The sequence below is a fragment of the Acartia tonsa genome, chromosome 2 (assembly GCF_053477335.1).
Source record: "Acartia tonsa isolate MP-2025a chromosome 2, ASM5347733v1, whole genome shotgun sequence".
Classification (NCBI taxonomy): Eukaryota; Metazoa; Arthropoda; class Copepoda; order Calanoida; family Acartiidae; genus Acartia; species Acartia tonsa.
This window is the reverse complement of record NC_137261.1, coordinates 45,006,528-45,031,683: the sequence shown is the minus strand read 5'-3', so window position 1 is coordinate 45,031,683 and position 25,156 is coordinate 45,006,528. Positions and strand designations below refer to the sequence as shown.

The window sequence follows — 25,156 nt, the reverse complement described above, 5'->3', positions numbered from 1 at the left end:
ATTCATGTTTTTTCCTTTACTCCTGGTGTTAATTGTAAATGATGACATGATTATTTCAGGTTATAATTCACCTTCAAAGACAGAGTGAGAAAGTGAAATTAAACAAATTAGGTCACATCATTACCATGTCTTCAACTAGTAAAGAAGATATTAAAGATTATAATAGAATAAAAATAAGAACAACGTGATTTATTTCAAATATCTACAATATATATAAAATTAACAAAAAACATAACAGTGAACAAAAGTGAGTGTGTTTGGGCAATATAACTATCACAGTAACAAATAATTTTAATAACAATTTGAATCTTTCTTTTGTGATTAGGATTCATACATTAGCAACTGATTTTGATTAAGAGGTAAAGTCTTTTTACTTTGTATATTTAAGACAGTGATATGTGACACTTTTTTTGATTTGGATGGTGAAATAGGAACTTGGAAAGTTAAGATACATTATAGTGGCTAAAAAATTGAGGTATTATGTGTAATTAAAATAAATATCCCTTCAAAATTATTCTACTGCTTATAATCAACCGACATTGCCGCCCTGAGGCCCTCAATGGTTGACCTCATGAGCTCTTGAAGCCTCGCCGTGGGCAGGCCAGGCATACTGCGGGGCAGGTAGTCGTACAGCTCCATATCGTTGGATCCCTCGGTCCAGTCGGGGAAGTCGGAGGCAAGTCCCTGGCGGTGGGTCAACACTTTGCCCAGTTCTGTAATTTTCTTGAGACCACTGCTCCAGTTGTTGAAGCCAAAGCCCTGGTAGATATCCTCGGGGGATTGGAAAGTCTGAAAATAGGTAGGATTACTATTAACCTAGTCTATCTGTGTATGTCTTATATCTTAATATCTCACCAACCGCTGAACCAATTTGGCTCTTCTTTACGGAGAAACTCTTAGTCATAGAATTTTAAGAATTTATCTGAGGAGGGTACCTTTAGGTAAAATTAATCATCCCAATATATATGGCCTCTTTTTTATAGAAATGTTACCTTTCCCTCAATACTAAGTTTTTTTTTAGCGAAGTGACTACTTAATAGTTTTTATATTTTGATAAAATATTATTTTTTCATTAGATATAATACTTTTGAATTTAATTCTATTCATATTAAAGTATTAAAAAGTCTAGACGTCTAAAAATGTATCTATAAGAAATATTATTTTCATAACTTTTATTTCCAAGCACCCAATAAAAGATAAATTAACTAAATAGATTTTTATTTAATCTTTTACTTGGGATAAAAAAAATATGTTTATAGAACACTCATCGGCATGAAATTGGATAAAATAGTTAAGTAATTATCTTGTTAACAGTTGTTATCAACAATTACAATAAAAAAAGACAATAGATTAAATCTCCTCCCAAATTCTTCTCAACTAAAAAAAATTATTTTTGATAGTAATTGAGTTTTATTGAGATTTAGTATCCATGCTTTTCTTTACATACAAAAGTACAAGGATGACAACATCATAAAGAGGAGCAAAACACAAAATTAAATATCATGGAATGGAAATACAGAAAAAGTTAGTTTTAGAGCAGATGTTTAGTTTTCATCAACTAAGGAAAAATCAGCTAGAATGTGCTAAAACGCCAAGAAAATTTAAAAACCTTAAAAAAACATCTTTCGAAGTCTGGCTGACGGACAAACCAATGTATTGATTAGATGCGCATATTCATAGGAAACTTCACTAAAAGTTTTAGCTGTTTGTATTTAATAGTTGCCGAGAAAAACACATTTCCCCCATGTTGTTACGGACTGACTGACGGATAAAGCGAATTATAGAGTAGGTTCGCTTTAAAAATACCTGTTTCTCTTCCTGGGAAGATTCAGCCTTTTGTTTCTTTGCCGCGGCATTCTTCTCCTTCTGTACTGTTGACACCACCTCATATTCTACACCTCCAATTTCCTTGATTTCGGGCGTGTTCTCCTTCACTTGGGGTTCAAAAGGTTCTCCCTCAGGGCCGGAACCTAAATATGTTTGTAATTTATTTTTAAGAATGAAACTGATAAAATTGACTTTAATTATTATAATTAGGAGGTATAATTTTTTTCCATGCGATTTAAGTCTCTTCAAAAAAAATCAATATTTTGAACCTTTTTCCTGCTTATTCGTTTGAAAGAAGTTGAGATGTAAAATATTTAAACCATAGACTTTTAAAAAATTATTACAATCATATTTTTTGTTGTTGCATTTAAACATTCAAGCTCTGCATTATTTATTATATCCATTAGGATGTTTATGATATTTGTTTTTACGGGAGAATTTTTGTAATTGCAATTGTTACACCATCCCCCGCCCTGCTATTTTTTTAGCTATTCTGAAGGTTCATAAGAACCCTGCAGGGGCTTGAAACGAGTTTTGATATTATTTTATAAGAAATAGGGAGGGAGGGATATTGTGTTGGAGTTGAATAGAGGGAATAGAGGGAATATGCCGTCTGTGTTGTACCTCGTTTTCCTTCAGATTAGCCAAGTAATATTGTAAATGAAAAAAATACACTTTTTAGCCATGAGAAAACTGTTTTAAGGAGCTAAGCCACTATGTAAGTGTTGTCTGCCCTACCATCCTCCTAGGACAGGGACGTCGATTTTCATAAGGTATTACTTAAACACTTACTATACTTATTTATTTTATGAAGGTAGAAATAGTATTGCTTAAATTGGACTGAATTCGAATTTTATAATATTAATTTCTCGAATCGTATTATAAATAGCTTTCCGCGTATGTAAAATAGACAATTATAAGATAAACCAGTTTTTAGCCCCGAGATGCCGAAGGCTAGACGACAGTATAAATAAGAATTTCAATTTTCTTCCACGTAGTTTTTAAAATATCAAGACTTGAAAATCGTCTTTTTAAATATATATCACAAAAAGACGATTTTCAGGTCTTGATATTTTTAAAACTACGTGGTAGAAAATTGAAATTTTTTCAAATATATGCCATATAAATATAGTTTAACACATTAACTTGAAAAAACTATGCGGATTACTAAATTCAGTTCAAATGCATTTCGGGAAACTACCCCTTTTGTATAGAAAAAATAATTTATTTTCTTAGCTGTCAGACATAACTGTATGTTAAAAGTTTGTACAAAATGTATTTAGGCTTTAATGTTGTTAAGGGATAAGCCATTTCATAATAGATTACAAATAATCTTACAGTGTACTAGCAGCTATGCACCTAGAGGCATCTAAGGACTCTTAAAGCGGTTAGCGAGATCTTTCGGTATACACAAACAGACAGACACACATCTTGTTTTTTTTGTAAGGATACTTATATATCTCTTTACTTTTATATTAAAATAAAAGCTGAATATGTCAGAAATAATCTATCTGAATAATAGCCTATTATTTAAAATTAGACTTTAATTACCTGTAAAAAGGTTGTAGTACACCCCTAATTTATAATTTTAATCCAATTTTAGTTAATTAGTTTTATTATCCATATTTTACAACATTACTTTAATTATATGTTTTATTAGGACTTTTTTATTTACTTGATGCACGTTAAAAAATGTATTATTTAATATCTACTATACTTTTCATAGCATGTATAAAATTCTTTTTCATCTCGTTATCCAAATTTGGTGATGTATTAAATGTTTGAATGTAAAACATGGCAAATATCCAAGAAAAAAAGTTTGAAGACAATGTCAAATCAAAATTTGCATTCTTGTGAAAAAATATTTATTTGATTTTCTCAGAATTGCTGGAAACGATTGTTGGAAGAAAATGTTTGTTATGCAGAACTTTCTATAATTCCAGGGTGTCATACAGTGATTCAATGTTTACTATTTTAAAAAATTATTAAAAAAGTCTTTCCGGGATTTTTATCATGATATAAGTTAAATTAATATTTTGAATTCTTATCTAAACTCCAAAATTTGAAACTGTGTACAAGTCCCCTAACCGTAATTTACCTTTTTTTTTGTTATGACTAAAATGTTAAATTACTTTACCCCCTACAGACCCCCTAACCCCCAAGAGGGGCTAAAATAGGATGAAGGACTCAAATATTTTGAATCTATTAATATAATAGCATTATTGATTAAGATTGCAAATAAGTATAAGAAAAAAAATAGAGTTTTACCATTAAATTTACGCCGCGGTTTCCGGATTTATGTCCTTAACTATTGCCCATCTAACCCATTAGTTATAATTTTAATTATATTTTTTTTATGAAGTTATTTAGTACTCGAAATTCCTATAATAAACACAACTTCATTTAATGTTGATTAACAAATTCGTTTCATAAATTAGGAAGTTAATTTTAATTAAATTGTTATTGTTGTACAAAGGGTTGATTTTAAAATTAATCATAAAATAAAATACAAGATGAATAAGTTATAAAGCAACATATGTTGTCTGTTGCTTGTTTAAATATGGGGCCCTCTGTTTCCTTATTGTTAATAGTGATTCTACTCTATTACTCTTTGTCCACTTGTCTGTCGGTAATACTTAGATATTCAGATATTTTTCTGTGAAGATTATATTGAAAAATTATGATCTTCTTTACAACTCATTTTGTAACATTTTGTTCTAGATGTCTTTGAAATTTAGAGCAAATCACTAAAGGAAGAAAGGGTTAAATAACTATCTCCCCATCGCAACCGCCTTGTGCAACGTTTCTATTGGGTCATAGAAAATCAACCAATGGTGTCGCTTATATTAACACAGCCAAGTAGCAGAAAATAATTTAGAAGCAGACGAAAGAGGTCTTTGGAAAAGGAAGTTGTATAGTTGTCTGTATATACATCTATACATAGATCTGTTTTATGAAATAATATTTCTGTGCCTTGTTTGTTGTGATCCTTTCTACACTGAGTGGGATTTTATCTAGAGTTGTTAGCAAAAATTAATTTAAACTTAATTAACAAAATGTTTAGAGGGTAGGAAGCAATTATTTGTAATTTAAATGTTGAATGAATCAAATAAGTATTTTTTTCAACACTATTAAATTGCAATTTTTGTAAATTGTTACAATGTTTAAACATTAGATGATATTTTTAAGAAAAGCTTTATTTACAAGTAAAACCTTCTGTTTTGTAGGATGAAATTATAATTGAACAATTGTAAGCTTTGTGTGAAAGTGAGAAAAAAAGATTTGGCGTTCTTACAATATTGCCAGAATAATAGGTAAGCAATACCTATTTTATTATATTATTGAAAAATAAAGATTAATGATACATTTAAAAATACTAAATTGATAGGAAGTAAATTTGATGATTTTTTTACTACCAAAAAATCTGCTGAATTTTATAAACACTTAAGATTCCTATTATTTTTACTGAGGATATGAAAACTTAAATTTCTTTTCTTTATATTTTCCTTTTATTTTTATCTTTCTTGTAGTTACAAATATTTTTTCATGAATATAAAGTAAAAATTGGAATTCATGGTAGAAATTCTGAATATTTTTGTTGAAAACCCATTTCGTTGTTCTAATGTATTCTATAATATTTTTCTAGTAAGATCTCATGAACTAACGGACAGATAGACCTAAAATAATAGGGAAATCTTTGCATAGCTATGTCTGTTTTGGATGTTTGCAGTGATGGGGAGGGAGTTATGTCAATAGCAAAATGATATCCCATCCCCCACAAAAATATATGCTTTTTGTCTTCCCATTATTATTTTGAGATAACCCCATTAACTCTTCATGTGGCAAATCCATTAGATAAGAAGCGAAGAAATTTTTATAAATATTAAGCAATCTTACTAATCATAGATTCTAAATTAGAACAAATGAACTATTTTTGTGTTTATGATAATTGAAGCATAACAAATGTAACAGTATCGAGTAAGTATGATAAAAACAATACAGAAATAAACATAAACAGTAATATTAGTTTGTAACTGTTTGGTTTTGCATAGTGGTTAGTTTTTAAACAATAGATCTTTTAATTTAAAGATCAATTAGGATTAAAATATCACTAATGAATTTTTATAAACTAAGAAGTATGTTTAGGTGGATGTTCAATCGATGTTTAAATATGTTTAAATCTATTTTTATTGTAATAATTGGGAACCTTTAATTTTAATGATTTTAATTTCATGCTTTTTAATTTTTACATACATGCATATTTAATATTCTTGCACACTATTTTTTTCATTTATGACAGGCCTAAAACTTTAGAAATTATTACATGCATTATTTTTCAAAGATATGTTGCATTATGACCCAACACAACACATTATTTGATGGATTCTGCAGAAATCAGTTACAAATCATTTGGACCATACTCGCACTCCCCCCTCCTGAATCCTGTGAAAGAATCGACTAATTTATTATTAATGTTATGTAGAACTTCTTGAGCTTAAAAACATTTACTCTGTGGATGTGCTAAAGATCAGTTTTAATTTTGAATTTTCATTGTATTAAAGCTGCTCCTCAATTAAGCTGGGATACATATCAAGGGGTTTAATAGCTGCGGCAGTGTTTGATTATCTAGGATATTTTTTATATATTTTTAATGCACATCCATTTTGGTAATTATCAAAAAAGAAAGGAGTGGGTATATTTTTACTTTACAGGAAAGGATGGTAAGAGGGGTGGAGGATGAAATGATTTCTGCAGGATATTGAGGCTGCAAGGATTTACCTGACAAGTCTATCCTGTTAATATTATTAGAAATAGCGTCAAGAATATTGAATATGCCGCCTTCCCTCAGTTTTGGTCCTGCTGATTATAACATTTCATCACATTTTTGTAATTATTAATTTTGTTAGAATTTTTATATTAGTTGCTTCAACCAAATATAGGTAATAGAAATGCAATAAAATTCTCTTAAAAGCAAAAGCAAGTGTTTTATCTGCTGTTGCTTGATATCTTGAAATAAGTACAATATTGATACAATTAAGTCAGACACAAAATTTAGTTAATAGATAGAAAATGATGATTTTTCTAAAAATAAAAACAAGCCTTACATATTAATCAATTAAGCACTAAAAGATTGTTTGTTTACTAGTATAACTAAAAATGTTGTGCTAAGCGTGATTGTGAACTTGTGATAAGGCAATTAATTCTAACACTTGATACTAGGAATGTCGAGCAGCTTTGGTCAAAACTTATTTCAGGGCTCGGCAGCCGCCTGTAAGCCTCAGGGAAATCAACCTAATACAAATTTAAAAAGTTAGCTTAAAGTCTAAACCTGACTAAAATATGGTAATTCCTCTTCTCAAAGCATCTTATTTGTGCGGCTGACCTGCGGCTGCCGAGCCCTCCTTATTTTACTGAGAGAGTAAACTTACCTGCAAAGTCAAGTCTGTCTAGTGTGAGAGCAATGGTGTCCAGAACATTGAAGATTCCTCCTTCTTGGAGGCTACTCCTCAGCAAAGGTGCTGCTAAAGCTACCTACAAAATTTTAAAATATTATTGATAAAAAAAACTTACTCAAGTACCTACCTAAATATTCTGAAATAATTTAACTTAAAAATTTGATCAAATATTTACCTTGCTAAAACAAAGTGCTTCCTTGCCATTCCCTTCCCTGTCATCAAGGTAATTTCAAGACACTCAAAAAAATATTCGAATAGATTGATTTTAAACCATGAGTTTGAAAAATACTGTCTTAAGATAAAATAATCTTTTTGCACTAAATTAATGTGTTAAAGCACTTTGTAAATTAAAACTTCGCAAGAAGTTTAACTTAAAACCTTCTATGATTATCAAATAGAAAAGTAATTTAATCTTGAGTTTCTTGAAGATGAATAGATAACACTTGAGTACAAGTCACAAAAAGTATAAAAAAATATACATTAACTAAATGGAAAACGAACTTTTCAGGTTTCATAACCATAAAAATACAAATATTATAAGAACATTCATTATGACGTATGACACCTGCAGTAAGAAAAATCAGGGTTTTGGGGATGTATATTTATATTGAAAGATATTCTAAGCAATTCATTATTATATTTTTTTGCTTTCTCCTATGGATTCCAAATAGTCCAAAATATATTCATAAATATTCTACTCAGGGACGCAAGAGTTAGAAAATAAAAAAAAGCAAATGTGATAGTAATATTTCTGCGCAATTTTTACTTTAAATTACTTTTTGAAAATTATAACCCACTCTTCTCCCTCTTGATAATCCCACAAATTTGAATTCAAAGCTATTTCACCTGTCCCTAAATTCCTACAAGAAAAGAGAGGGATGACAAGTAAGATACAAAGTGCTCTTCTTACTGACATTATAAAAATCTGGGTTAGGTTTCCAATTATAGTATTCTTTTTCCACAGAAGTTAATTTAGGGAAAAATAACCACATGATTTTGTATTTAGCAGAATTACCAGAAATAGATTTCTATTTTTGTTATGCCTCTGGAGAAAAAAAAGGATATAAGTTTGTACTTCTTACACCAGATAATAAAAATAAAGTTGCTGATTATAAAGAGAACATAGTAATTATTGGGAAATGATTGATATAGAATATAGATTTGGATATAGCCCTATCGACCTCGCCTTTTAAGGGGCGTTTCGTCGTATTTTCTCCTATTTCTAGCTCCTGTAGGGGACTCTTACACTGCCAATTGCCTAACCCTGCTGGGGAATCACCCAACCTAAATTAACCTATGAAAAGCTTCTGCAAAAATACGACGAAACGCCCCTTAAGGGAGCGATGTCACAAAAAGGAATATACTCTATAGATTTTACCTATAATTTAAAGAATTTCATTTGTTTTTTAACTTTATTGGGAGAAAAGTTTTAAAAATCTAACTTTCTTAATGCTGTAACTATGTATTTATAAAGGTTAAATCCTTTAATAAACTAATCTACCTATCTAATAAATACTTCTAATTTTTCATAGCTTTAATAGATAAATTCACTAAATACCCCTCTTATTTAGTTAATATTCTCTTGGATCTAAAGGGATAAGAAAATAGCCGATAAATTTACATACATCCCTAATGATGATACACAAAATTACCCCTTCTTTAGTTTAATATTAGTGGTCGAAATGTTAGTGACACTTAACCCTCTCTAGTTGTTCAGTTAACTAATAAGAAAACGTTATTTTAAACTTTGGGGACTAGTGATATAAACAGGCTAATGTCCCATCCCTGAAATATATTTAGTAAAAAAAAAGGAAAATTTTACCTTAGCAAGGACCAGTCCTGCCAGACATACATCCAATGAAACTGTTGGGTTTCCATTTCCATCAAACATTGTCCAGGGTCCACACACCAATTTATTGATCTAAATTACATTTAAATACTAAATTATTTTTTTTTGTTTTAAATACCTAAGGCGTTTGAAATATTTGAATCCTTATTGTTTTTAATGTTGTACAGAAGATTTGTCCAAATCTTTAGAGTGAACTGTAGTTGAGAAAACTTAAGTTCACATAGTAAAACGATGTCTGTCAGTCTTTCTGTCAAAAGCTTAATATCTTTGTTACAACTGCACTGAACCGATTTAGTTCTACTCTCCAGTCCAGGGAATATTAAAAACAATACATCCTACCCTAATTTTAAAAAAACTGGACTTTCACATTGTGCAATTCTTGATTTCTCCTTTCATGGTCCAAAGCCGAAAGAGAATATGAGTGCATCCTGCACTGTTAACCTATATAATACTAAATCCCTTTTGTACTATTTTTAGTAGCGAAGCTACTCTATAATTCACTATGTCCGTCCGTCAGTCAGTCCGTAACGCTATGGGGGAAATGGGATTTACTCAGCTCCTATAAAAGATAGAATGCTGAAATTTTTTGACAACATTCCCATTATTAAGGAGCATAATTGACTATAAAACATCATTTGAGGTCGGACCGATTTTTAGCAGGTTTTAGGCTATTTTTATATTTTTCACATTTCTCCATATCTTCAGTGTTTATGGTCCGATTTTCAAAATTTTTTCAGTTACAGATATCAAAATTAAATTTCCTGTCGTTTAAAGAAACAATCATGAAGGCCAGACTGCCTTTTTTAGCAGGTTTTAGGCTATTTTTATATTTTTCACATTTTTCTCCATATCTTCAGTGTATGGTCCGATTTTCAAAATTTTTTCAGTTATAGATATCAAAATTAAATTTCCCGTCTTTTAAAGAAGACAACCATGACGGCCAGACTGCCTTTTCAGCAGGTTTTAGGCTGTTTTTTTTATATTTTTAACATTTTTCTCCATATCTTCAGTGTTTATAGTCCGATTTTCAAAATTTTTTCAGTTGTAGATATCAAAATTAAATTTCCCGTCTTTAAAGGAAATAACCATGACGGCCAGACTGCCTTTTTGGAAGGTTTTAGGCTATTTATAAATATATTTAACACTTTTTTCCATATCTTCAGTGTATCACTGTATATGGTCCGATTTTCCAAATTTTTAAAGTTTTTAAGGATTTAAAAATTAAATTTATTGTCGTTTTAAGAAAACAACCATGGCGGCCAGACTGCCTTTTATCAGGTTTTTTGCTATTTTTATATGTTTTACATATTTCCCAATAGCTTTGTTTATTTTGATCCAATTTTCAAACTTTTATGGGATATCAGTATCAAAATAATTTTTCCCATTGTTATGAGCATCTTTAATAATAATTTACTTTGACCATCGTCATCATACAAAATAAAACAAGGTTTCATATTTATTTTATCCAATAAATCTATTCTTGATTTTAGTAAAAACCTTTTAAATCTACCTGTACGTATTCCCATCTACGATTTTTTGTGCTTCGCTACTTATGGATGTTGTCATTCTTGTTATGTTATTATCCTTTTTTTGTTTGTTAGAAGAACTATAATGAATTCATTTACAATTGTTTAACCTGATATATCTAGATTTTACCAGAATATAAAGAGAGCAGGAAAAAAGAAAATATCTTAATTCTAACAATTTGAATATTTTGATAACTAGTTGATTAAAATACATGATGTTGTTATTTTAGAAATATTCCTAATTCAACATTTTTAATTGATATTTCCAATAAACTTATTAATTTACTAATTTAAAAGATTTTTATTTTATTTAATGACCAAAATAATGTTAAGATCTATAATGTCCATAAGTAATGTGTATCAATAATTCACTCACAATATTTTTATTGGGAGCGAAGTGTTGAATTTACCTCTTAATTTTTAAAGAAAATGTTTAAAAAAACTTTAAGAGATGATTAAGTTGGTCCTGAGGAATAATACATTAGCTATAGAGAAGAAGTGCTTCTCTAAAAATTGTAGAACATACATTGCAGAAAATGTTAATTCTTTTAACATTATTATTGAATTGGCAATAGTATTTTATATTAAATCACTTTGAAAGGATAACCAGTCATTTTAATGCAGAAATAACTTTACCTTGAAGGGGTTAAGGAGGCTATAAATGATTCCTTCATAGGGAATATCTTTGGTGAGATAATAATTCAGGGCATCAGATACTCTCTCAATATGCTGCAAACAAAAAGATTAATAATTTTAAGTTTATTTATAGATACAAATGATATTGCTTTTAAAAAGTATTTTACAATCTTAATTATCAGTAAAACAGGGATTTTCAATGGACTAAGTATTATTTTCTTGTCCTATTATTAATATGTATGATAAAGGAGGTCTTTTCACTTTTATGATGAGTGCTACAAGGACGTCCAAACTTTTTTTTCGGGGGGGAGGGGGTAAGTAAAAATTTGAAATTAAAATTTTGAGGATCAAATTGAGGGGGGGGGGTTATCTTTATAACATAGAGGTAAGGACGTCAAAGCTTTTTTTTATATGGGAGGGAGAAATTAAAAATCAACATTCATCTGAGGGGGGGGGGGGGGGGGAGGTTAATCACCCCTCTACCCCCCCCCTTGCACGTCCCTGGAGTGCTAAATTTCTTATATTTAATTAAAAGTTATGTATGAATGCTAATTTTAATCAAAAGAGTAATGAGTACAAAACGAATTATTAAGCTAAGTGTGTATGTACCTGTACAATTTCAAAATCATTGATGTAGCCAAAGTAGCTTGCAAACTCTAATATTCTATTCACTACAGCATGGTCCAAAACTGCTTTCACATTCCTACAAAAGATTAAAAAAATTAGATGTTCCACTACCAATTTACCTGATTTGTTTTTAAAATTATTTGGCATTGAAATCTACATCCAATCGTTGAAGTTTAATAGTTTTTTTATCGCATTGTATTATAGACAGGATATTAAAATTAATAATTAAAAGATTAAAACCAGTTTTGTTTACCCCGAAGGGCCGAAAGCCCGAGGTAACAGAACTAGTTTAAATTTTATCATTTTAATTTCAATATTTGCTTAAATTTTTTTCAGTATGGCTGGGAAATGGTAACCATCCAGCAGATATTAATGGGTTTTGAAGCCATACTGGAAAACCTGTCGATTGTTTAATTGCACTTTAACATTGGTGTTTTTAATGAACAGGAAAATTGTAGGCAATAAAGGTTTAATTTGGATAAATTTCCCTCTTGCCTTTAATTTATTGCTGCACACACAAAAGCACCTTTGTTGCTGCAGATAAAAAAAATCATTTATGTGCGGTTTTACACTTGTTATTTGTGCACTTTGTTTATAGCTCTGACCTCAATCTATTTTACCAGCTCCTGTTCCGCATTTTAAATCAGGAATAAAGTTTTAAACCAGCATCATTAAATTTTTGGGTATAACTTGTCATATTGACGATTACTATTATTAAAAAGGTTAAGTTCTTAAATGGTTAAGTGCTTAGATATGGGGAAAAAACAAAATAGAATTCGATTGAAAAGATGGTTTTCATTATAAAATGAAAAATTATAAGATTAAAACCAGTTTTATTTAATTTTCGTGAAAAATTGTAATAAAATGTTATACATTATTTTTCCGAAACCGATTAATATCCGCTGGATTAGAACCGGTTTTCAGTCATACTTGAAATAATTTTATTACTCTCAATTACTATATTTTGGAAACAAGTGTATGTTTGTAAATGTTACATAAACAAAATTATTGTTACATTATTAAAATACTAGCGGCTTCGCCCCTAGCCTCTAGGGGCTTTTTTCTGAAGGTTTAGGGGATAATTTTAAAAATTTTGTTTAAATTTTTTTTAGATATTTTCTGTATTTTATAAAATTTTATAACTCTTTATATCATTTTATAACTCTTTATAACATTTTATAACTCTTTATATTGATTTATATTATTTAAAACCTTTGAATTTTTCTTTTTTTTTATTGTTTTTTAAAATTTCTTTGCCATTAGCCTTTTTGGGGCTTCGCCCCTACAGGAGAAGGAAGTTTTCACAATCTTTTTGAATTTGATAAAACAAAGTTTAAAAGAAGAAAAGAAATTTAAAAAGAAGAAAAGTAATTGAAAATATAAAGAAAATATAAAAAAGTATAAAAAAATATAAAAATTTATAAAAATATATAAAAAGATATAAAAATATATAAAATCATAAAAAACATTAAAATTAGAAAAAAATATGAAAATTTTTTTTGGGGGGAAATTTTCATTTTTAGGGGGGTTGGGGGTGTCCCACCCCCCCAAGTAAATAGCTTAAAATCACCACAGGACCAATAGGTATATACCCTAAAGAGTAGAATCCAATCGGTTCAGTGGTTACCAAGTTCTTAAGCTTCAGACGGACGGACAAAAGGACGAACGGACGGACGGACAGATGGACAGACAGACAGACATCATTCTACTTTGTATTATAGACAGAGCAGTAGAATATTATATTATATTTAACACATTATGAAATTAAAACTTGAAATCAAATTAACATATTTATAGTTCAGAAGAATTAGAATACAATTCAAAGTTTTAAATTCATTTAATAATTGAAAAAGATACATACATATCTAATCATTTTACAAAATCCTAAACAGGAAGGAAACCCAACTCTTGAAATTAAATATATTAACTTCTTAAGAAGAATTATTAGATGTTGTATGTAACTTTGTCAAATTTTGCAGATAAAGTGAGAACTAGTCTAATTTCTCAATTGTTGGTTGTAGTGTTCATCTTTCTATAAAGGAGTTAATGAAACATAATTTTAATGTATAAAAGAGCAAATGAAAAGTACTGACAGCCATCATAATTGTTACTACCATGATGATGATAAAGTTTAAAATAAAGATTATGAAAAGGGGGAAGTTGCACTCCAGTAAGATTTTTAACCCTACCTAATCTAGATCAGTGAAAGAATTTTTGATATTAATAATTTTGATAACATTGGGGAAGAGGGGGGTAGGGGTTACTAAAAATGGTCTGCATTTAGAAAGAGGATTTTGCTATAGTGTTAAGCAAACTATACAATATAAAGGATTCAATTATTTCCTGAATGCTCCTATTTGATTTTGCATGTTCAGTGAAGAAGAAAATATGTGCGGCATTGCACACCATCAGAGCTCAACGGAGCAACAATTTTGAATGTCTGGGACCACATTATTAGCAAGGGATGGAATTCATAAATATTTTTATTGTTTTTGAATTGGAAATTTTTCTTAAATTGTTCTTTTATGATCTTCAAATAGGTATAACACTTTGACTTCTAAGACCTTTCAAATTACTTATACATACATATTAAGTCCCTTTTTTTTTTTTACTCCCCCCCCCCCTCTCCATTTCAAGTAAAGGGATAGTTTCACGAAGTGCATTTAAAAAAAAAATAGTGAACTGTAAGTTTTTTCTATTTTAAATAACGTAGTAGTGCATAATATAAAGTTATTGATTAAAATTAATAGATTTGACCAGGGATTTTCCTTAAAAAATGAGTTTTTCATTTTTATTTTCAACTTCGTTGCATGTTATATATGGCAAAAACTTTTTTGTCATAAATACAACTTTAGATAGCATTTACTAGTTAATAGAACTTCAAACTTTTTATACAACAAAATACACATAACAACAAAGAATGACCAATAAAATATTTAGTATAGTACTTAGAGTAGTGATCTTTTTATATGTCTTAGTAGAATATATTAGGCATTGGATAGATATAGATTGCGATAAAGAATTTTAACATTGACCTGATCGAACTTTTTTTATTTGACAATATAAATGATTTGCAACATAAATTACACACGGTTGGACCCTCAGATTTCAAAACTTTATTTTAGTGTTTGGCCAAAATGACTTTGCAATTGTATCTGTAAGTACGTCTAATAACACCCTTTGCTATTTTTAAAATCCTAGAAAATTTTTTTTGCAAGAAAATTGCATAAATTCACAACCTTTTTAAGAACCAATACATAACTCGAGTTTTAAAACTTTTTATATAAAATCCTTTTTACAAAAAATATCGATAATTACTTAAAATTAAACCTGAAAGAAAAAAAATCTCATTACACGTGTTAATTTGCATGTTTTAGGTCTTTTTTTGAGGAAAGTATAACTTCCACATTTTTGACAATAATTATATTTTTTTAACATTTCAAAGTAAAATATAATAAAACTTAAACGATTTTTCTTGAATTATCAGTTGAAAATTTCATCAAACATGCAATTTAAGTGATGAAAATTTAATAAAATCATTTTTTGAATGTTTAGAATTACCAATTTTCTACATTTAAAACAAAATGTTAACAAAGTTTAAAAACATTTTAACATATAACTTCAAAAATCAATAACATTTTATAAAAAGATGTTTCAAAAAATAAATCATTAAAAGGTATTAAAATGCATTTGAAATTACTTAAAATTAAAACGAGAACATCTTTTTACACTGTATTCTGTGTGATAGAGTTTAAATGACATGATTATTGAATGAAATATTTCCTAAACTCATTAAGCCTTTTTGTGACTATATTAAAAATAATTTATTTTGTTTTGTATCGTTTTTTTATTCAAATATTTGACAAAATTTTCCCTACGTCAATAAAATAAAGTCAGTTTTTTACTGTTTCCAGGTTTTTCTTTATAATTATAACAATTAAATATAATATAAATCTTCATTATCTTTTATTTGAATTATCATACACATTAAAATGTAAAGTATAAGCTAGAATAGCACTTTTTTCAACGAATATTTTAATGACATTATATCAAAATAATTCCTCTTAAATATCACACAACATATGATTGGGAAGTATAGCCATTTCTTGGAGGTATAATATTTACAAAAATACCATTAATTCTGTTTTTATCAGAAGTTAAAAAAATTGAACAATTCTAAAACAATGGTTGGCTGTCTAGATATTGAGTACACTAAGACTACGGCTCTGTTCTATTGAAATAACGTTGCAAAAAGAGGGGTTCTGAAAGTAATCTACCTAATTATTTTTAAAGAACCAACAAGTACTGTCAGTATCTTTTTTCTTGTAATCTAGCAGACAATCAAATCATAACACAATTTTCATGATAAAATATTCAGGTTTCTACTTCACATTTTAAAAAATATACTGATCAATAAAATGTTCAAAATTTTACTTTGTACTAATTGAAAAAATATGTTGTAATTCTTATTTTAAAGTTACATTTTTATCCCTGACAAAATCATAGACGACTTTTAAAGGCATCTTATCTAAACTTTTTGAAGAAAAACTTAAAAACGTTAATTAAGTATTAAAACTATTTTCTTCGATTTTTCTGAAGTTATTATCGCATTCTATGGGTTTTTTATTATCATTTACTTATATCGAAAGTGCCAAACATTGTACCCTAACTTATTCATTTAATAAAAAACCAAGCGTGTACATAAGAATGGTCTTTTTTTAATATATATATATTATATATATTATATATATTATATATATTATATATATTATATATATTATATATATTATATATATTATATATATATATATATTATATATATTATATATATATATATATATATATGTTGTATGGTTAGTTGGTATTTCTGCGTGAGATTATGTGTATATTGTAAATAAACCAGACGGTTTTCTTTATTTTTTTAAAAAGAATCTATAGAAAACCTGTCCTATTATGAACTGGACGTTATTTTTTATGTTTTTTAAGTAACTTGTCCCAAGGGGATCCCTGTTCAATTTTTTTATAACTCTTGTGAAATATGTGGAAAAAGATTCTCTGATATTGGTGTTTTGGCTATACATATTTAGAAAAAAAATAGACCATTCTCATGTAATTTATGTGGCAAATCACTTAAACTTTTTTAGATATTGTCAAATAAAAAAAGTTTGGTCTGGTCAATGTTAAAAATTCTTTAACATATAATCATATCTATCCAATGCCTTATATATTCTACTAAGACATATAAAAGTTCACTACTCTAAGTACCTTAACTCTTTAAATACACTTCGTAGAACTATCCCTTTGGAAACTAGAGAGCTTGTTTCAGTAACCTAATAACATTTTTGAGGTTATATGGAACACACATGCATTTAACTAGTTCATTCTATAACTTATAGTTAAAATATAACAAAACTTAAAAATTTTTGCTAGCTTATGATAAATGCCAAATGAAAAGAAACCACTGACCTTATACAAATCATAAAGTAAATAAACAATTTTTATTTAAGAATATAAAAATGTTAATTTGATATTACAGCTATCAAATGAAAACTAGGACAGTGTAAGATTTGCATGGATTCACACACAACGGATTTTTGTTCACAATATTTTGTTAGTTTAAACTTTAAACTTCAAATTAATTTTTAAACATTGGGGCAATTTGGTCTTTCGAAAATGTTTTTTACGGTTTTTAATTGAAGCTAAAACGTGTTTTAAATTACTTTCTGAAAGTTTTTACAGTACTTTAGCTCTCTTTATAGTTTTTTTTTCAGACCACCCTGAAACCATTTTTAACCAATCTCCGTGTGAATCTGAGTCCTAACTTCAGAGAATCATGGCTACAAACAACAACTACCTAAAACATATTGTTTCATCTTCCATCTAAATTAGATTTAGTTTTTAAAGAGGACTATCCACGAACAAGAGCACATGATTCTAAGTACCTTCCAGCGTTGACCCTACGTATTTCCTTTCAGAATGTAATAGGTCCCCATATATTATTAATATATTGACGAGAAAATTTATGTTTCACCATGTTTTTTTATGTATTTTGATTGATTTTGAAAACTTTTATGAAGTTAATTCTTTTAATAAAATGGATATTTGATGACACATATGCGAATACTCGTGTTATATAGATTGTAAATTAATCCATATTAGCATTAATTTAAACATACATATGAGATATAGTAAATGTGCTTTTGCCTTTTTTTATTTTTATGATTTGACAACATGGACAATTAAAGACACCCCGAACTCAACAAAACGTTTGACAGAATTTTAACTAAAAATGGTGGACATTTTTTTACTTTTCTTCAACTTGAAGTGATGAAACATAATTTTTCTCGTCAATATATTAATAATATATGGTGACCTATTATATTCTGAAAGAAAATACTCAGGGTCAATGCTGGAAGGTACTTAGAATCACGTGCTCTTGTTCGTGGATAGTCCTCTTTGACCAAGTTGCATACTACAGTTAATTCTAAGTTGTTAGCCAGATATTAAATCTACTCTGACTGAATATTTGAATTTCTTTATAGAATTGTAAGAATAACTTTTACTAGGAATAGTTTGCTGGTTTGTGTACCTGACGAAGCTTTTATATTGATATGATATGTGCCCTGTCCGTTTAGGTATATTAAGAAAATATTTTTCTTCAGTTGCTACTTTAGATAGGCGTGTCAGTTTTATGTTGATTCCTTAGCTTTCGGAACCTCGGGGCCAACAAAACTGGTTTGTTTCTTATAATTTTTCACTTTTAATATCTGCGGAAAGCTGTCTATAATACGATGCAATGAATAAATATTCTACACTAGTCCACTACCTACATGAGTGTTCTTTTGTTAATTTTTTATGTCGTTTTTTTTGTTCCTTTTTAAAAGCTATTAGCACCACAAAAAAGTATTTTTCCTTATAATACAGTTTTTTTCCATTGTCAAAACTTTGCAAAAATTACTGTTCTGGATTGGCGGAAACATTGCAATTGATTGAATATTATTAACATTTACATTTTTATAAGGTTTTGCAGTTGCCAGCCAGGAATTTTAAAAAAATGTACCAAAAAATATTATGCCGCCAAAATTCTTTAGTCAAAGTAACTGTAACTGAAACTTGGATACTAAGCTCAAGCTTGTCTTTCTTTGGCTATATCTTATTACTAATTTGCATGAACTTTTAAATGGATTTATTATTACTTGGACCTTCCTCAAGATTTTCATGTTCTCTAATAATGTGAAATTTGTAGCTGGCTAAAATATCTATCAAACCCATCCACGCTCTATCCCATCTCCTCCTACCGGATAAACGAACTGACCAATAAATGCCAGGGGAAAAAGCAACCAAAATTAACGGCAATTTTTCCCGTCATAATACCCACGTATATTCTACATCCATATCTTTAAAGTAAATTTTCTTTCCTTTCTATTCCTGGTGGACCTGCAGCATGTCTCTGGGAATATTTGAGAGAGTTATGGCACAAATATGTAATAACAATATTGTAAAATAATGCATAAATTACACATTCTTAAATATATAAAATTCACAGGAAGCTTCCTTTTCACATACAGGGACAGGGGGGATGATAATGAAAGAAATATATTAGCTCAGCAATGAGAAGCCACTTTACTTAAAGTATTGCATTATTAAATCTTCAGACATATATACTAAATGCAGTGTGGCCACAACCAAAAAAATACTGATACTGAAGAAAAAAAAGGAAATACTGAAAATACTGAAACCTAAAATAAGAAAAAATACTGAAAATACTGAAGAAAAAAAAGGAAATACTAAAAAATACTGAATCCTAAAATAAGAAAAAATACTGAAATACTGAAACAAAAAAATATTTTTTTTTAATATGATTCCTCATTTCAAAATTTCATATATCATACCTTTAAATTTGGGGGATATTTTAAAGACCTTTTTATTTTGCCTCTTAGATTTTCTTGCACCAATTAAGCAGAAAATGACTGATAAATATTTTAAATGATTACAAAACTTAAATACTTTTTAGTTAATTTAAGAGCATGCTAAAAAACTTTACCTTTAATAATTATGCAAAGTACTCACCTTAGATTATTCATTCTATTAATAGACAAAAAAAATATCTGAAAAAATACTGTATAAAAGCATCTCAAATATCTAAAAAATTTATATTTGAGATGAAATTGAAAAAAAATGTATATTACCATCATAGACGTCCAAGCTTTTTATTTTTTTTGGGGGGGGGGGTAAAATTTTTTCAAGAGGTGGTAATTCGCTTTTTTTTGGGGGGGGGGTAAAATTCGCGCGTCGCAATTTTTTTTACCCCACCCAAAATTTTTACCCCGGGGGTAAAATTTGCTTGGGGGGGGGTTAATTACCCCCCCTGAAATCTGTTGGCAGGGGTATATTTTTTTTACTCCCCCCAAAATTTAACCCCTGGGGTAAAATTTTTTTTGGGGGGGGGTAATTTAAATTTTATTAAATATTCAGTATTAAAAATGCGCGCGAAGCGCGCAAAATTTTTTTTGTTAGAGATTTTTATTTTTTTTGGGGGGGTATTACCCCCCCCCCCCCTGGACGTCTATGATTACCATAAAAAAAAACAAAATTAATGTACAAAGTTATAGGGTAATTTAAAGGAAAGTAAAGTGAGGCGCGAAGCGCCGAAAAAAATCTGACATCAACTACTTGAAGAAACATCTTATTTATGCAAATTTTTTTTGAATTTATGAAATAATGAAAATACTGAATCATGAAAATTTCCAAAAACTGAAAAATACTGAATAAAATTTTCAAATACTGAATATTCAGTATTTACTGAAAATACTGAAGCCCCAATTTCCCAAATACTGAAGAATACTGAAGATTTTCAGTATACTGAAGAATATGGCCACGCTGTAAATGCAATGTAAATAAACATTAGATATTGATTGCATTGTAGCCTTTCTCTAGATCAGTTCAGATGCAAAATATTAGGCCTAATAAATTTTTAACAAAAAAAATATACAACAAGAAGCCTCAGATATCCATTTATATCAATACGCATGATCCTAGTTCATTTACGTATGTGGCTTTAACACAAAAAATAACATTCATAGAACGTAGCTGTGTAGCTTGAGAAATTATAGAACAGACATTGATTTAAATTGGAATCTTAATTTTATGTGTTGAATGAAATATACAGTGCACTATCTTTTTCTTCACTTTATAGAAATACTTTAGATAATTTATCATCAAAATTCACATGCATTTTTATATACTTAAATGAAACTTAAACAGTTAAGCAAGTACAATATATGATTGAAAAGACAAATAAATGTTATTCCGCTCTATAACTGCATAATATATATGAGAAAATATGTCAGTTTCAAGTAAAACATTTTCAAGTAACCGTTTAGTATTTAGCTTTTTGGATATGAATAAATCTTTAACTGCTTGGTTTTTAGAAAAATCTAATTTTGTTTTCGTTTCAGTTTTCTTTGTGATAAAAAAAAGCCTAGAAACTTGCCGAAAAGACTTTTTTCCTGGGGCTTTACAGGATCAATGAGTACCACACACAATTATTTTTTTCTAAAAACCAGGGTTATACCCCTAGAGGCATCAAGAAACACTTGAGTTTAGGGTGAGTAAACCCTTAATTTCAATATTATTTTTAAAATAAAAATAATATTGCTTGGATCATTATTTTTGTTTTGGTGGTAACCTCATTCAAAATTGTTAATACCTTCCCTGGACCCTGATTATACCTATTTATTAGTACATGTATAAAATCTATTTTTATAAAAATTCATTCACTTTTTAGGTATGTACCAATGTATTGATATTTACGCCATTAGAAAAAGAAGCTGGTAATGCTGCGCTGCCTTTTTACACGATTCTCCTTGTTTAGTGCCTCAATTTAAAATCCTACTTTTATGCACTATGTATACAACATTGATTGATTGATTTGACATTAGCCTCGTTGAGTCCTTACTAACATTAATGTAAACTATATTGAAAATGATTTAAATGTATAAAACTTAAATAATAAAATTCCTCAGGATGGTTTTTCTTCTACAAAATTAAACTTCTTCTCCCCTAAGAGAAGAAAAATAATTTAAGTTGGTAAAGTTTTGATATCATTCTTACACAAACTTTGTGAATCATAAAATAAAATAAAAGAATTAAAATAAATCCAAGTGCAATTAAAAACAATTAAAAACATCCTAGAACGTCTAAAACTCTTAACAGAAATACAGTAGGTAATCTATATCTTATTTTTAAATGTTAAAATACCGCATTTTATTATTATTACCTATCAATTTTAATCTTATTATTAGCACATAAAGCTTTGCAAATGCACAAGTACTTAGCAATTTAAAAAATTGGGCAACCTCAAGTGCCTCTGGAAGCCTTTAGGAGCTTAGCCGCTTGTTAATTATCCTATAAAGCAGTAAGGTTTCTTTATCAGAAGCTAAAGACTTTGGAAATTGCTGGTCATAATAAGTTATACTTTTTAGGTTAAGTTTAAAATGAGTTGGGATGGCTTTTTGGCTATTTTCCTCTTACCTTCCTAGCCCTCCCCTAGTGGCTAGGGGCAAAGCAATAGTAATTTGATAAAGCTGTATTGGTAATTAATGAAATAATGTTTGAAATATAAAACCACAACTATGTGATAATTAGACCAATATCTTTGAAACCCCTTATTAACGCTTTTGTTTACATATTAATGTAAGGCGAAGCCTTTCCACACTTGTATATTTGTCTCTTTTCGATAGGTAGAATATTTGAATTGATGTAGAATAAACGTTGATATTATGACATGTGAAAAAATTGGGTTGTTATTTCCCCAGTCATTTATAAGTTAATTCGTTCATCCAGTAGGAGGGGATCGTTATTTTATCCCGCTACGAGTTGAACTTTTTTAGATTACATGACAATCGGGTCGAAGATTTAAATAATAATAAATTCATTAATGTTTGCATCATTTTTTAATAAACTTGATCGGTGAATGTTTTAATCCTTGTTACCCCATAACTTTCAATATCAACCCGAACAATATTCCTCTGCACGTACAATTTTGGCTTTCAAATGCATTTGAATTAATACAATTTTAAAATAGATAGGTATATGACTTTATAACTGGTAATTAAAACCGAAGGTTTTTGTTTAAGATTTTGTCCTAAAGCTAGTTCTCAGCCATACTGTAAAGTCATGTATAGCAATATTTAATTTAAAAGCGTAAGATTTCTACCACTATAGTTAGTTCGGGCCATCGGACCCTCGGGGAACACTGAGCTGGTTTTGATCTTATAATTTTTCATTTTAATATCCGCGGAAATAACCATCACTTCCCTGATTTCCTTAAAAGTTGTATATCATATGATATTATATATTCAAAAGACAGCTAGTTTAATTAAATTATAAATCCACAGGACTGCATTCTGGAAAAAGTTTTGCCTACCTAGTTTCTTCACTGTCTTGTTGTGTTGTGGATAAGGGAACACAGGTGACCACACACAAATAGAATACAATTAGTATCAAGCTTGGCTTTAACATTTTATCTGAAAACAGATAACATATTTGAAACATGGACGTACTGTTTGTTTTGCCACAATTCTATAGTAGTATCGCTTTTATTTGAAGGTAGTCAGATTAAAGTAAAAGAAAGAGAATTCATGGTAGGGACCCTGTCCCATTTTTGTATTGGGACATTGACATCAGCTAATAACGTCGAAAATACATGTCTATACAAAAGAACAGATAGCAAATTACTAGCGGACGAAAAGGTTCGCCACCACTTGGGCTAGCTAGTTGTCTGGATTATACATCTATTTATTGTAGTAAGAAACAGAATATTTTAGACGGTTTGCCCCAAGAATTTTTGTTAGATTTAGAATTACCCCCCAATAAATTGAATGTCGTTTCCTACATATATTGATTTTAATAAAATCTGATTAAACCATCACAGAAATGATTTTAACATCAATATTTCCACCATTTCGAATTTAAGTCAAACGTTTTGATAGCCTAGTGAATCTGGGCGATAAAAAAGGAGTAACTTCTGTTTGGTTGATGCCTTATAGAATATAGTTATTGTGTAGCCACGCCACTAGCATTAATACGTTACTAGGTAACTAACGTGATTAATTACAGTCTTTAAAAGAAATATTTATTTATTGAATTCTTTATAAATATGAATAATTGAAATATTGAATAAATGATGACCTATCGGTCCATCATTTATTCCCTCGGGTAAAAAATATTCATTCCTAAACAAAAAACTGGATAGGAATACCCCATTTAAGCAAATCTTATCCATTAAAATCTAAACAATTTTAAAACCTAAACTTTTTTACTGCTTCTATTATTTGTTGATAAAGTTATTACTACGGCGTAATTAGGGACGTATTTTTCTTTATTTAACAATGGATTTTGTCATTTCTGTTAGTTCTAAAATATTTTTTAGGTCACTATCCTAACTGCAAAATAGCCTATTAGGACGGGATACACCACGAGTTAGTATTTTGGTGTATCTCTGAACTAAATCTTTATGGTCACACGCCTTTTTTACAACCAACCCTCTGATTGCACGTCCTTTGTCTGGAAGTCTTAACTGCATGGTAATGAGTTGCGTCTGTTTTTGGCCAAGGCATTCCCCCTCTTTTAACTATTTATGTCGTATATAGGTGCAGTACAAACCAATTTTAACGTCTTTGGTTATTTCGCGGTGTTCGCCCGATATTCGAACATATCACCTTCCCGACAACATATCACTCCCAAGTTAGCTTCATAAACAAGCCAAAGTTAAGTTTCATTTGCGCTATTTGGCAATTTTAAATATTTTTTTCTTCAAAGTGTCACATTTTATTATTATTTTTCACATTATTTTGCATAATATTAACATATATAAGATATTTTAATTGATCTTTAAAGGTGGCCGGAGATAACCCAAATGACTCGGAAATGCGTACGCTGTCCCCTTTATAACATATGGCGCTTTTTACGCCGCGGCGCACTGGGTAGGGGGGGGGTGAGATTTATGACGCTTCTAGGGGCGTCAGAAGGAGGGGTGGGGGGGATGTAGTTGTACGCAAATGTGTTGTTGTTACATGATAATTAACCAGGGATTTACTTCTGTTGTTGCATATTTAGAGCTACAGTAGAGTAACACGACATATTTTATTTGATTTAAAAAATTTAGATTTAATCATTTTTAAACCTAGACTTGACAAAAGAACAAGAAATTAAATTTTTTTTTAAATGGATAA

The 25,156-nt window shown here is 29.2% G+C and overlaps 2 protein-coding genes across 8 annotated transcripts in view; one reads left to right on the top strand and one right to left on the bottom strand.

Annotated features, from left to right (window-relative positions):
• Window positions 1–174: 174 nt before the first annotated feature.
• On the bottom strand, window positions 175–23,491 carry LOC145311962 (uncharacterized). Its single transcript, XM_080151038.1, has 8 exons — window positions 23,350–23,491; window positions 11,904–11,997; window positions 11,295–11,387; window positions 9,106–9,204; window positions 7,257–7,359; window positions 6,607–6,684; window positions 1,807–1,970; window positions 175–789 (listed from the first exon to the last, which is right to left on the bottom strand). The coding sequence occupies exons 1-8, from the start codon at window positions 23,475–23,477 to the stop codon at window positions 517–519; spliced, it is 1,032 nt and encodes a 343-aa protein (XP_080007164.1). The 5' UTR covers window positions 23,478–23,491; the 3' UTR covers window positions 175–516.
• LOC145311959 (transmembrane protein 39A) overlaps window positions 661–25,156 on the top strand; it is a 67,970-nt gene continuing 43,474 nt past the window's right edge. For all 7 annotated transcript variants that reach the window (XR_013876858.1, XR_013876856.1, XR_013876857.1 and 4 more), the window contains exon 1: window positions 661–799. The gene's annotated coding sequence lies outside the window, so the exon portion shown is untranslated. The remainder of the gene's footprint in view (window positions 800–25,156) is intronic.

Bases quoted from the DNA above. Each gene is read 5' to 3' on its own strand.
- LOC145311962 (XM_080151038.1), bottom strand. From the start codon at position 23,477: ATGTTTCAAATATGTTATCTGTTTTCAGATAAAATGTTAAAGCCAAGC. The intron at 11,388-11,903 runs GTACATACACAC...TTTTGTTTGCAG, and splicing joins ATGATTTTGAAATTGTACAG to CATATTGAGAGAGTATCTGA. The intron at 790-1,806 runs GTATTTTTAAAG...ACCTATTTTCAG, and splicing joins CTTCCCAGGAAGAGAAACAG to ACTTTCCAATCCCCCGAGGA.